At 38.1% G+C, this 15,287-nt stretch overlaps 1 protein-coding gene across 2 annotated transcripts in view; it reads left to right on the forward strand.

The window, feature by feature from the left end:
• The window catches only part of mgat5 (alpha-1,6-mannosylglycoprotein 6-beta-N-acetylglucosaminyltransferase), a 79,824-nt gene that overhangs the window by 19,804 nt on the left and 44,733 nt on the right, over window positions 1–15,287 (forward strand). The window contains exons 2-3 of one of the 2 annotated variants that reach the window (XM_038294761.1): window positions 7,683–8,149; window positions 11,563–11,733. In XM_038294761.1, the coding sequence (XP_038150689.1) occupies window positions 7,909–8,149; window positions 11,563–11,733 (412 nt within the window). In that variant the 5' untranslated portion in view covers window positions 7,683–7,908. Of the gene's footprint in view, window positions 1–7,682; window positions 8,150–11,562; window positions 11,734–15,287 lie in introns of those variants that run through there. The other variant, XM_038294762.1, reaches the window with a different exon arrangement.

Consider the following 15,287-nt stretch of genomic DNA (forward strand, 5'->3'; position numbering starts at 1 on the left):
CATACTTCACTTCAAATCTTTATCAAAATACTACAGGAATGAACATGTATTTTTATAATGGCGCTAAAGCTAGTGTCATTGGAATCGGAACTAGATGGGATTTGGTGCTTTTAATGGAGCTTGTAGTCATAGCAGTTATGGGGTGTTTTGTTTTTCCTCCATTAAATGGAAAGTTGCAAAGATTTTTGATAGTTTCCATTTCCTACTTTCTCGACATGAATGCATCGTTACTCATGGTTGGTGTTGGGTGAAGAAACGGTTGAGTGAGACAATTTGCTTTTTTTTTTAAATGCAAAGATCATGCAAGGGGATGTAAAAGGTTCTGCTTTCTTTAAAGTTGTAAAATGATGTAAAAGAGAAATAGGATTAGGTGGGGTCCTATTAGTAAAAGGGGTTTGTGGAGGGATTTTTTTGGCTCTCAAGAGAAAAAGTCATTTGTTTAGATTTGTCATTTTTGGCACAAAGGTCCTTTGATACATCGGAATTTGAAAGGATTAGTTTAAAACTTGAAAGCTCAAGCTTTACATCTGCCTCCTTAAGAATGTTGCTGTGAGTGTGACTTGACTGGTTCAGGTAGCACGGCGCTCCGACTTCATGTCAGCTGCTGATATCCAGTTACGAGCTGGATTCACACCAGAAAGGTGGTGAAGCTGCAGTATGGCCCGTTTCTCTGGAGGACCTAATGAATAATTAAGAAGCGGGGCTTATGTGAAGAAGTTCATTAAGATGCAGACTCACACCGGTCTCCATGGCAGCAGCGCTGCATCTCCTTTGGACCAACAACAAGCGAGCTGGCAAGGCGACGTTGTGGGTGAGGTAGGAGGTTTCCCAGAATAATGAGTTCCACTGTGTTTTTGACTAGGTACTCCACCGGGGTGTCCCTTGGTTATTGCTGCGGCTGGAGCGCTGGCGTTTAGCTCCTGTAGCTTTTCATTACGCTTTCTTTGATTTTTGGATCATATTTGATATCGGTCTAAAAATATGCACATCATTAAAAAGTAAACTGTTATTTAAACGCTAACGCTGTTAGCTGCCAGCACCTCTTAGCTCCACAGCCACATGGGTATTACATTCCTAGAGTTTATTTATATTTCAGGTAAAATGGATGCTTTTTCCATTGCTGATCAATAATGAATAAAGAGCAATACGCCTGAAGTATATTTCCACAGATTGTGTTCATGCATCCAGCTCCTAGTGAGGTTTTTTTTTTTTAGCTTGGTGCAATACTCTTTCATAATGCACTCTAGCCCTGGTTCACCTTGATGGAATATCCCTGAACTCCATTTAAAAAGTTATTTTCAGCTCCAACCACAGACATGGAACAAATAAACAGGGACTTTATACCTCCTTCAGCCACCTGGCCTGGGCTTAACAGTTTCATACGTAACCATCAAGACTGAAGGTACATGGTCTGGCCTCCTGTGGGCCGATATTAAAAGATTATTATTTGAGGGAATAGGGGATATTGTTCACTGGTAATCCCAGTGACATTTTCATTAGGCACCTACAACTGAAAGAAAAACAGCCAGGGAGCATGATAGCTGCAGGGTGGAGTGCTGCTGGTCATAACGGATCAGCAGCATCTACAGGTGCTGGTGATTTTCTTGTCTGTATAGCAGGAAAATGCTCTTTCTGTTGAATGTGTGTTTAGTTCCCAGTCAAAGGATTGTGCTGTGCTGAGATTAGTTTTCACCAGTGTTGTCTCCCCTGTGATTTTTTTTTATGACGAATTGGGTTCTTTTAGGGCAAAAGCTCATCATGATGTTTAACCCAAAGGCTGTGAAGCTGGCAGTTATAGCTTATCAATTAAGAACAGAATTTATTAGATTTTTGCCGGCCTGTCTGCTCCCTTTCAGTGCCAGTGTGAAGTGAAGTGATTTGTCCGAATATTCGTGACTGGCCTTTGTTTGTATATTCAGATTTGAGGACAGTGATGCAGGAATCTTCAACTGGAAAAAAGCCTAGAGTTAGATTTAAATATTTTTTCATGTGTAGAAAATTAACAGAAATTGCTTGATTTTAATTGATCTCAGGAAAGCCTGAAATAATGTTTCAATATTTGCCGTATACAGGTGCTGGTCATAAAATTAGAATATCATGAAAAAGTAGATTGATTTCAGTAATTCCATTTAAAAAGTGAAACTTGTATATTATATTCATACATTACATACAAACTCATATATTTCAGATGTTTATTTTGTTTAATTTTGATGATTACAAATGACAACAAATGAAAATCTCAAATTCATCATATCAGAAAATTAGAATATTGTGAAAAGGTTCAAAATTGATGGCCCCTGGTGCCACACTCTAATCAGCTAATTAACTCAAACCACCTGCAAAAGCCTTTAAATGGTCTTTCAGTCTAGTTCTATAGGCTACACAATCATGGGGAAGACTGCTGACTTGACAGTTGTCCAAAAGACGACCATCGACACCTTGCACAAGGAGGGCAAGACACAAAAGGTCATCGCTAAAGAGGCTGGCTGTTCACAGAGCTCAGTGTCCAAGCACATTAATAGAGAGGCGAAGGGAAGGAAAAGATGTGGTCGAAAAAAGTGTACAAGCAAGAGAGATAACCGCACCCTGGAGAGGATTGTGAAACAAAACCCATTCAAAAATGTGGGGGAGATTCACAAAGAGTGGACTGCAGCTGGAGTGAGTGCTTCAAGAACCACCACACACAGACGTATGAAAGACATGGGTTTCTGCTGTCGCATTCCTTGTGTCAAGCCACTCTTGAACCACAGACAGCGTCAGAAGCGTCTTGCCTGGGCTAAAGAGAAACAGGACTGGACTGCTGGTGAGTGGTCCAAAGTCATGTTCTCTGATGAAAGTAAATTTTGCATTTCCTTTGGAAATCAAGGTCCCAGAGTCTGGAGGAAAAGAAGAGAGGCACTTCATCCACGTTGCTTGAAGTCCAGTGTAAAGTTTCCACAGTCAGTGATGGTTTGGGGTGCCATGTCATCTGCTGGTGTTGGTCCATTGTGTTTTCTGAGGTCCAGGGTCAACGCAGCCACATACCAGGAAGTTTTAGAGCACTTCATGCTTCCTGCAGCTGGCCAACTTTTTGGAGATGCAGATTTCATTTTCCAACAGGACTTGGCACCTGCACACAGTGCCAAAGCTACCAGTACCTGGTTGAAGGACCATGGTATCCCTGTTCTTAATTGGCCAGCAAACTCTCCTGACCTTAACCCCATAGAAAATCTATGGGGTATTGTGAAGAAGAAGATGCAATACACCAGACCCAACAATTCAGAAGAGCTAAAAGCCACTATTAGAGCAACCTGGGCTATCATAACACCTGAGCAGTGCCACAGACTGATCGACTCCATGCCACGCTGCATTGCTGCAGTAATACAGGCCAAAGGAGGCCCAACTAAATACTGAGTGCTGTACATGCTCATACTTTTCATGTTCATACTTTTCAGTTGGCCAACATTTCTATAAATCCTTTGTTTTTATTGGTCTTCAGTAATATTCTAATTTTCTGATATGATGAATTTGAGATTTTCATTTGTTGTCATTTGTAATCATCAAAATGAAACAAAATAAACATCTGAAATATATGAGTTTGTATGTAATGTATGAATATAATATACAAGTTTCACTTTTTAAATGGAATTACTGAAATCAATCTACTTTTTCATGATATTCTAATTTTATGACCAGCACCTGTATTTCTATAATCCCTGCCCAAGACCTGCAGGATTTAAAGTTATATCAGTGCATAAGCTCTTATTATGGCTTAAAAGGCTGTTAGAAATACAGCATATTGTAGGTGTGATTTATATCTCTTTTGCATGCTACTAATTCAGCTTGTTGGACACATCTACCACATATTAGAGTGCAAGATATCAGAGGTCACGGCGTGTTGGAGGCATGAGAAAACTGAGGAAAGTGTGGATAGATTTTGTAGTTGTATGATTGTTTAACATCATTCAGTCTGAAAATGTTTGAGTATTGTGTGAGGAATCCTGTAGAAAACAGAGACGTATTGTTGCCGTTGTTCTTTACTGATTTTTGTTCCTGATATCAAATAGCACTGCCGCAGTTCCTGTATTTTGCTGCGTTCATATTTCATCTCGTTTTTATAATTGCTGTCAGGTTTATTTGTGGCTTTAAACCCGACAGTTAAGTCTTAATTTCATTTCTTTTGTCCCCAGCAGTAGAAAATCCCCTTGCAGCAGGCCGGAGAGCACACTGAATCCCCAAGGCTTCAGTCAATTCTATTGTTTTTTTCAGTCTCTTCCAGGTCTTCAGCCTGCGAAGCTTTCTGTTCACTTCCCTCTAGCAACCAGTAAAATAACTATTCAGGGGGTTGCTGTGTTATAATCTCGGGTTGCGAAGGATCATATATTCTGCAACCTTAGCTGGCCATCCTCGCAGTTTCACTTGGCTTTTGTTGTTGCTAGTCACTGGGCTTCCTGCCAAATACATTAAGATCCTCAATCAGAGACCACAAAGGTAACTGAGATGGGATTTACGTGTGTCCTCCTTTTCTCCAGAGATCACAGCACAGCTTGTATGTGAAAGCGGGAGGTTGTCCGTTAAGTAAGGATGGATTTAGGCAATCTTAGAAGACCAGAGATTCGTGTCTCTGAGAATCTCTCTGTAGAGTTTAAGCTTCTCAAGCTAAAACAATAGCCAGCCTTTGTAGCAATTAAAGCTGCTTAGTTTTATAAGCACAACAGCTGTATAAAGCTACATTTATAATGTCACATTAGACATTTCTTTAAAGCAGATGCCACCTTTGATTTTTTTTTTTTTTATATTTGGAGTAATTTCAGCCACAAAGGTCTGCAGAACTGGCAGCGGTTATGTTGCAAGACACCAGAACTCCTGGAAACGTTTTATTGACCTATTTATGAAGCTGATAGAAGGTGAAAAATTTGTTATGCGGAAGGTGCTAAATGTTTTATATTAATATAATAATTTTTGCTTTGGTGCAAAAAGTGAAATCCATCCATTAAAAGGATCCAACCCTAGAAATCCTTTGAAGGTTATGGAAAGGCGAGGGACTCGTGTGTCTGAGTGTGATTATTGCTCTGGACCAGTTGGAGCCAAATTTATAGAGCATAAGAAAGACGCAGTTGAAAACCACGGCTGCAGCAATCCCCCTCCACACACTTAGCTGCATTTTCAGCTACATGGACTGAATGCAGATGAGAGCACTTTTAAGATCTCTCTCTTTTTGCCTCGCCGCATGCTTGAACAGTTCTTCTATTTGGGTGTCGTTTGAAGCCCGTGGCCAAAGGCAGCTATTTGGCTTTGCGTTGACTGCCCTGGGGTTGTCAGTTATGACTTGTTGAACTGATTAACAGCTTCAAACGTGCTGCAGGGCGGCTGCGTTTGGCATCAAAAGCTCACGCTTGATGATTAAATCTAACTTATCAGCCCAACGGTGTTCATACTGTAGAAGTGATGGCAGGATGTTGTGCTTTAATTACAGCCATGAGGGCTTTCTCCTCAAATGGAGGACTACCATCTAAATGTATAGCCATTTTTACAAGGGAAGGCCTTTTTATTCAGCATGGCATAGAGCAACCTTTTGCTGCCTTTCCAGCTGCACGTTTTTGGCCTCCACCATTTTTGCACATCTATGTAAATTAATTTATGCCCATCTATGCCCATCTCAAACCATGGCCACTACAAGCACTAATGAATAGGTGAACACATGCACGTATCAGTTGATGCCGATACAAGAAAAATGTGTAATAATGGTCCAAAATATTGGCAGGCCGATGCATCTCCACCATGAAGGGGTAACCCTAAACATGACCTCCTATGGCTATTTGTTTAACCAAGCTTTGGTTCTATAAAGACCAGATTTATGGTGTGCCAAAGTACTTGTACTATAGATTCTCCCACCCGAGTTGTGGATCTCTTTAGCTCCTCAATACTATGAACCTATTGACTTCTTCTCTGACTGGTCCTCCAGTCACCCACCCTCAGTTTAGATCTCTTTATATCATGGAAATAAAACTAAAGAGAAGAGTAGGGTGAGGAAGAGCACACTTAACATGGAACATTATACCTATAAACAATTTAAACAGTTGTTTCCTGTTGTGGTAATGCTGACTCGATAACATCCGTTACCTCAAAGACGACCTTTAGAGATCAGCTCTAGATAGGCTTTATAAGAAGCTATTTGTCTGCTAATTTAGCTTTAGTGATATTTTACCAAAGTGGGCCACATCCTGGAGAGAGTAGAGACATTCTCTTGCACTTTGATTAGTTTATCTGCATAATCTCCAGGTGTTATTTATACAAACCAAACATGGCGGCACACAGAAAATGAGCTCATGCTTGTTTCTAAAGAAGACTGGGACCAGAAAACATAAGTAAGAAATATGAGGGAAATGCAGTGATTTACTGGACGATTGCAAGGCAGGATTGAAGTTCTCTTTTTTTTTTCCTGCTTTAAAGTGTTTGAGTGAAGATCTTAGGCTATAATGCAGAAGACCCAGATTCTTTGATTAATATCAGAAATGGGGCTGAATGAATTTGCCAAATATCGAAATTATAATTAATTAGGAAATTAAATTTTGATCTCATTTGCATGTAGATGTTTCACTCCAGGGTTTCATTGTTTTCATAACCTTGAAAGCTCACCTGATCAGAGTCAACCAAGTGCAAACTTCTATTTGCATATTTTGTTCTCTGCACTATGACTTGAATCTGACAGTGTCTTACTCATTTTAAATGTGACAAACCGAGAGCCTCTGCATTATGAAAATAATTTTTTTTTAATGTTGTGATTATGTTGCTAATGCAGTTAATTACCCATCCCTAATCAGAAATCGCATGAGGTGTTAAGACAAAGCATGAAGGTTCATGGCTTTTAGAATCGGGTCACTGATTTTAGCATGAAGCATCTTATACCATTGAGGAAGAGGAGGGCCATGGGAATTTATTTCTCTACAGTTTCAAGACAGGGGCATATCTGCATTCGTTTTGAGCTGCCTGTTGTTGCTGAGGAAGATGAATTTTAGATGATCAAGATGTTTGTTTTTGTTTTGTTTTTTGAGGGGATGGTAATTTATATCCCTGCCTTTTTTCCTTTGAGCTACGTCAATCATCAAGATCAGTCTCTGGATAAAACAGACACTGTTTGTGTTTTTATTATTTAGGAATATACTTATCAGCAGTGTAGTAGAGCTATTATCCTAACATGTTTTGTTTACTAATTAACGGGTTGTAAAGACACATCCATCTATATCAATATATGAATTAAATGATGAACAGTGTAATTATTACATCAATAGAAAATTGAACTATGGATATATTAATCAATACTTTTTATTAAATACCATCACACTAATATTGCATCATTTTAATCACAGACTTCATAATTAAATGTAATCTATTATTGGGAAAATCTATTGGGAAATCTGTTGGCAAATATTGGATTGTTATTGTACAATATACTTTGTGATAAAACTGGCGATTTACACCCTTTTTAATTAGCTAGTACAGACAGTACTAAGTAAATAAATAGATTTTATTTTGGCCTGATATAGGAGCAATGGGTCTTTAACACTATTTTTATTCCACTCAGTCACTATAGTACATATTAAAGTGGATCAGGAGGGGAACCACCTCATTACCTTTTATTACCAAACTGAGGAGACCTCTCATCTCTTATTTTTCTGTTGGTTTGTGTTTTTCTTCTGCAGGAGAATGCAGGAAGTGATTCAAACCCCCAGAGATGTTCCTCAGAGACGATGATGTGCCAGAGGCATAAAATCAAGCCGGTCAGGCAGGTTGTAGTGGATTGCAAACCCTCCCAGCAGCAGCAGCTATGCTAACCGACGAAGCCATGCCACCCCTGCTGTCCTAAAGCTCCTCCCTGACCCCTGAATCTCTCTTTGGTCACATAAGACTCACAGCAGACTGTCCAGCATGGCCCCTCCCTTCATGTGGAAGCTGTCATCCCAGAAGCTTGGCTTCTTCCTGGTGAGCTTCGGTTTCATCTGGGGAATGATGCTGCTGCATTTCACCATCCAGCAAAGGAGCAGCCATGAGAACAGTGCAGTGCTGCGGCAGCAGATCCTGGATCTAAGTAAGCGCTACATTAAAGCGCTGGCGGAGGAGAACCAAAGTGTTATGGATGGTCCGTATGTGGGAACCATGACAGCCTATGGTGAGTACTCTACTTACTGTTCACATGATTGAATTCAGAAGTCAGGTAGCCCCCCCCCTGTGATTTAAGAATATATTTCCCAGCCCCCCTCCAGCTAATCTTTTCAACAAGTGGAAAAAGAGAAGTCAGCTGCAGTAAAATTGACAGCGATGGGATAAAAACTGTTTTTTTAATATCCTGAAATCAGCACTTCGAAAGTGTAGTTATTTGACTATTAGATTAATTTCCTCAAACATCATCGGTTCTTTAAGAATATTGCCTTGTAATATCATTCATACCCCTTAAACTTTCATGTATTTTATAATTTCCTAATATATATCTGAAAAGTGTGGCATGTGTTTGTGTTTAGCCTCTGAAACCGTCACAAAAAAGGAGAGTTTATTTTAGTGTACTCCTAATTAGTAAACACAATCAATAAAATCCAAATAAAAAACATAATCGATAGGTATATTTCAACATTGTAGAGTATAATCGAAAAGGTCATTTGCTGCGAAATTATCCTGAAAATTGTTATTTTTAATATAATATATTGCTAAGTAATCTCATGGATATTTCAGAGGGTTTGGCTCAACTTACTACCTTCAAATATGATGGTGTGTAACAAATCTCTCATATTGATATTTGAAATTTTGACTTTAATAATTGAAATAGATTAAAGTTGCATTTTTTGGGTGCATGAATACTTTTGCAAAGCACAGTAAATTATTTTTAGCTTTGCCACGCAACTCCTACTTTAACAAAATTAGAGCCTCATTACCTGTCCGTACTTCTGAGTATTGTGTTGTGAATTAGACGGCTTAGAAAAAAAAAAACTGTAACCACACGGTAATAATGATGCACGCATGATAACAACCAATGAGTCATATCAAAACAAAGAGCAACAATGCTAACATTAGTCTAGCGCTTCTATAAACTGCTCTGCTGAAAAACATCAACAACAGGAGCAGGCTGTAGTTTAGAAAGCTGGAGCTGTTTGTTCTCAAATGTTACAGAAAAAAGAAAAGCTTGATCATATATTCACAGCCTCTCCACTGCGTGTTACATCTATTAGGTGTTTCCTTGGTGAGGATGTTTTTGAGAAACCCCTGTTGGCGTTATGAACACTGTAGTGGGTTAAGTGTTACAAAACCAGTTAATGTGTTTAAACAGCTGATATTTTTTTTATGTGTTTTGGATTTATTGGTTTTACATGTCCAGCATCACAGTAAAAGCCAATCTGGAAGATATGTTGCTGATGCAGCTGCGCTAGAAAAGGTCTAGATGACGCATCGATAGCTTATCATGCCATTAATAGACCTGTGTGACTCCATGAGAGTCTTCATCAAAAAAAACTGAGATTGGAATTGATCGTTTTCAAATTCCCAGAGAAACAAATTACAGTACGGTTCATGGAGATTAAATCAGCTCCCAGATAACCTGAAGGAGATGCAGGAGTATCGAGCGAAACTGGAGCTTATGGATTTCACTGGGATTTATTTTCCTGGAGTCTTAAATTGATTTTTATCTGCTCAAAGGTACATGTAAAATGTAACTGGATATTTGCTGTTTTTTTTAGTGGCTCTAAAGAATCTCAGTACCTTAATTTAGGAGTAAAATTGAGTGAAGAATTTGAGGGGAAGCCATTTCAGCCCTTATCCAGAGATCCAATTATGATCCTATTTCCTTTTCAGGGAATTCGTCCCTGTCCTGTTTGTTGTTGCTCCCTTAATGTGATAGTTTCACATTGCTGCAGCTGCGTGCCGTCCATTGTCCAATATAATCTAAAAATCCATTTCAAAGTCTTGATTAGGAAGCAGGATGCACTGAGCTTCCTGCATTCGCCTTGATCTGATTTGCAATGACCCCAATTTAATTATGTGAATCCCAAAAGCTCTTTGTGCAACGTAGGCAGTTTTGTCTATATGTATAAATGTAATTTTGCAAAACAATTGGCTGTTACTTTAAAAAAAAAACACACACACATTATGATCTGGCTAATATTAAAATCTGCAGTTTACAAAGAGAACAGCAGTCATCCAATCAGTTTTATATTTGCAGTGCTGCAAGAGACGAGGGAGTATCACTTTTTGACATTGAATTTACTTTGTTTTACTTCAGCTGTTATCTGAAGGTATTTTACTATAGAAACCTGATTCAGTTCATCCAGAGATCTATGAATAATTTAAATCAAAATGAATCAGTTTTATAGACCCACTGATTTTGCAGCATTTCTGTTCGACAGAATGAGAATGAGGCAACAGTGTGCTGGTCAATGTTGCAGCAATCTCTGATATTGATGTGATAATGATGTGATCATTTAATGATTGATGTGTTAATAGTTGAAACAGGAACTCTCCAGTAGATCACGGTCTTGTGAGACTAGCAATCTGCTGCAGCTGGCTGTGGTTTGAGAAGTTGGAACACCTGAAACACTTCTATAAGGCGACCTTCTATGTGGAAAGAAAGTTCCACAGGGTTTTTCTTTGACTATACTTTCCTGAATTAGAGATGCTTAGTTTTTTTATTTATGTTTTGGTGACTCATTGAGATTTTCAGTTTCGTTTTCAGGCTTTATTTGTAGTTAAACCAAGGCCTCTGTTGTGCTGCTATGTTGGCGCACTTCCAATCCCTCTAACTTGAAAAACGCCTTTCTGTTGCATCATGGCGGTAAGCAAAGGCGTTGCTATTATGTAATAGAAGAGAGATGTCAAAGAAATCCCAGATTAAAAATTCTTGAATTAGGATTGGGGATGAAAATCTGAGCTCTGGGGAGGTGTAGTAGTTAGTTGGTTCTGCATTAGTGGCTATTATTGTCTGTTTGCCAGTTAAAGCAGCTCTGTGGGACTTAACATTTTCCTCTAAATGTCAGCTCTATCGCTGTGGGTTAAAGTATCAAAGAAAATGGCTGTGTAAATAGGGCCAGAAAAAGCCTGGTTTTAGTATTGTCAGTGCCACTCTGCCACTATATATATATATATATATATATATATATATATATATATATATATATATATATATATATATATATATATATATATATATATATATATATATTCTTTCCATCTCATTACTGTTCAGAAATATCCTGTGTGCTTTACTGTTAGCTGTGTTCTCTGCAAGATAATTGGAGAAAAGGGCATCTAGTGGAAGAAAAACAAAATAAGCCGAGAAAGGCTTTCTTTTATTTAGCTTCTGGAGCTTTCTGGCTATCTCTGGTGATCTATATCTTTTTTTGTTTCTAGACCATCCACCTTTAGGCATTTTTGTTTGGAAAAAGAAATTATACAAAACACTCCTTGAATCATAAGATGGGCAAATCTTAAGCAGCAAGTTAAGCGGACCACACAATTAGTTAGCAGAAAGAGTCACAGCGGTGCGTCTGACCTAACATGTCAGAAAGTTTGATGTCACTGATGTGTGCTTTTTTTCTGCAGACCTGAAGAAGACCCTCGCAGTGCTGCTGGATAACATCATGCTGAGACTTGGCAAGCTGGAGTCAAAGGTGGACAGCATTTATAACGGTACTGGAGCTAATCTGACCAACGGCACCGCCAGCGGCACGGCCACCCCCAGTGCCTCAAACTCGGAGAAAGTCAATGTTGCTGGTATGTACTGCGCTTCTTGCTTTCTTCCCCTAAATAGCATTTTTTTTTACATGCTTTGTTGTGCAAAACTTTGCAGGTTTTGCACACTGTAGTTGGACTGCTTGGACAGCATTTATTTAACCCCCCTGTGTTTTTGCATGCTTATATTAGCTCAAACTTGCATTAAGTACTAGAAAAAATCTGGCAATGCTTTTACTCTCTTGGATTATGCAAGCAGAGAAACTCCTCCTGCAGTGCTTCCTCTTTATGAATTAAGCCATTACCTTCTTCCTGGAATGAAGTGTTTGCTAATGTATGGTTTATCTGTCTTATAATCATAGTAAATGATTAACTCAACCTCTTGCAATGAGTTCTGTGATTCTAGAATTGTAAAATGTTTGTATTTAATCATGTTATCAAATGCAGTTAATATTAATTAATGGTTTTAGGGAATAAGTAAAAAAAAATAAGGTTCATTATTATTGGATATCTTTCTGTTACTCCTGTTTGGATATGAAGCTTGATAGTGTTGATGCGGATAATGTGGTTGTATAAAGAAAAGAGTTATTACGGTTGAATCTGCAGGGCACTTTTCAAGTTTTTTGATTGTAAAATATATATTCTAATCCTTGGATAATTTTTCTAAGGCTTCCTATTTATACTTCATATCATGTTGATCTCTATTGGAAAGTCAGCAAAACACATAGAAGGTTGTTTTTAATGTGACAAATGGAAAATACGATCAGCTTTTCACTGCAATATATAAACCTTTGCAGATGAAGGCTGTATACAAGTATACAGTTTTCTAACACAATGCAAAAAATCTAATCTGTCAAATTTTCTTAATATAAGTGCTTTTTTGCCAATGGAATAAGAAAATCTGCATTTAAAATAAGAACAGTCTTTTAAGGTCTTTATATCTATTAACCTTATTTTAAGAGTAAAACTAAATAGCCTTTTTTTTTTCTTCTTTCTTTTCTTTCTACGTTTCGCTTGCCTGCTTCTTCTGAATGGATAGCATACCAGTTTTTCACCATACCAGTGAAACACTTCAACAAAGATTTATCGCCGTGTTCACTTTACACACCCAGCAGCTGTAACCTTGACAAATATTTTGATTCCTAGTTTCACCTCAAAGTGAGGTAGTAAACTATAGTCTCTAGCACACTGTCCTTATAAGCATGCCTCCTGTGTTGGAGTGGGTGGCTGGCTGGCAGAGCTGTTGTCAGCTCCACTGGTGCTCCTCCCTGCCTGGAACGCAATTACAGAGATAGAAATCTGGACAGTGAAGGGAACACGCCTGTCTTTCAGGACTCCTGCTATCAAGATGGAGCTGAACAGCAGCCCTGAGACTGAACTGTTTCCACCCTGAATGCTGCAAATCCTCTTAGCTCAGGACACTGGGTTGTCACACTCCAAAAGCTTGGCTTTTTTTTTTTTACTATGCTAACTCCGTGCTTTGTGGCTTAAAAAAGACCTTCATGGTTTGGAGAATATGGATGGATTGAGAGTGAATATATTTGAAGGTCTGAGTCCCTGCTTTATTAAACAACATATTTTTTCCTTTAGCTATTAGTTTACAGTTAGGTGCCATTTTTTTCTTCTTAAAAAATAAAAATTCTAAGTTTGTTTTTATCGTTCCTCCTTGAGCGTCATTAATCCTGTATTCTAGGATTAGGGCATCAGGAAAACCTATTCCATTACTATTGCTGAATATTTGGATGACAATACAGATTAATACAAAGCCTTCTATTCCAAATCTATCTATTTGCCACCTCTAACTGCAAGCTAAGGCACCTCAGTCACTACAGGATCCGTTAGTCCATATATCGAAATATATTATTGGTACTTCCGTTTGAATGTGTGGTACCACTTCCTTAATATCCTGCCACACGTCTTGTTGGTTGATTTTTGAGATTCATAGCAACAATCTGTTGATCTCAGTTACTCACTAATTTTTTGGTGGTTTCTGATGTAAATTCATACAAATTTGGTGGATTTGAAAGAAATAAGGAAGCAATGTGACTTGTTTCAAAATCCTTTCCAACCGTTCAGCAGAATAATGTTTAAATGAATTGAAGGAAAAACTGAACTACACACTAAAGTTTGCTTAGCTAGTTTTTGAATCTGAACGTTAGCTATTTAAATAATCCTATTTAAGCTGTGTAAAGGAAATCAAGTCTAAACCACTATGACTTTGACACAGTTATTGCTATAAGATTTTATTTTCTGTCTGCTTTTTATGGCATATGAAAATAGTTAATGAGTCAAGCAGATAAAGATAGCAGCTTTAAAACAATAGATTTATAGTAGCATAAACTTAATAGCAGTTGTAGTTCCTGCTGGTGAAGATTTTGCAGTTATCATAGACGTAGATTTAAAAAAAGAATTTTAGCTACAAAGTCCAGATTTGTTTTTTGTTGTTTCTTAATAAAATCTTTTTGTGTAGAATATTATTGCTGCTTTGTTTTTTTTGTTTTTTTTAGAATGGAAAAATATTATAGATCTAAAACTTTTCTTTTGTTTAAAAAACATCTCAATGAGTGGTAACAGTATAGCGGAAGATCTTAGTAGTTCTTAAACCGATAGTTTTATGAAAATGATTCGTTCCAATGAGTTTTTAAAGAAAAAGCTCAGACAAGAAATGTTTGACCAAAGTGCTGCACATCAATAAAATGTGTGTTTTAGAAGTAGCATTGAGTAAAACAGTCCTGGACAACACATAAAACTCCCCCCAGAGAAACGAATAACTCATGTTATAATAGTCGATAGGAAAAACCAATTTACCTTCAAAAAAGAATTTAAAAGAAAACTGAAGAATCCTGCTTAATAACTCGTTCCATACCTTTCAGGTAGCAGCTGTGAAAGCCCAATTTCCTCTAAGGTTCAGCCTCATTGGAGCAAAGAAAAGCAGCTGGTGTGTCGACCTTGTCGAGCCTTTGGTACATTTTACATCAAAAAGAGCAGCCAAATGATAAGACTAGCTGCTGCATCTTTGATGGTCTAAGGTCGAGAGAGGGCAGCCTATCTAACCCTGAAGTACAGCACATGGCAATGAGGACGGCTGAAAGTAATAAAGGTCAAATCTAAAGCCGCCAAATTTCAATCCCAAATTGGTAGCAATGATTTTTAAATATGCCGTCAAAGAGCCAAGTTTCACTTTCTGGACAACTTGTGACCTTAGTCTTAAAATCACTGCAGGTCAAAATATTCAGGACATCAAATCTTTGGTTACATTGAGACTTTGGTTAGAATGAGCATTATGCTCTTTAAATAAAGGATTTGAAATGACACCTAAACAGAGCAGATATTGTGAGAAAAAAAGGGTTTTAAGCATGGACTGCTGAAACGCCTCGCAGCCAAAATTATGGTTTAGATCAGGGGTTACCAACGTGGTGCCCACGGGCATCAAGGGGCCCTCAACGTCCACATGGGGTGCCCTCAGAGTCTTCTAAAAAAAATAGTACAACTCACCATTGGGCCAAGTTTGAAATTTTAATGTAATCTGTTGCTGCTGGTGAAGATTCTCAGTCATCCGGGTCATAGTCATTCCAAAAAAAATTAAAAACAATCCA

Source organism: Cyprinodon tularosa, unplaced genomic scaffold (genome assembly GCF_016077235.1).
Source record: "Cyprinodon tularosa strain WSP-4 unplaced genomic scaffold, ASM1607723v1 ctg344, whole genome shotgun sequence".
In the NCBI taxonomy this organism is placed as follows: Eukaryota; Metazoa; Chordata; class Actinopteri; order Cyprinodontiformes; family Cyprinodontidae; genus Cyprinodon; species Cyprinodon tularosa.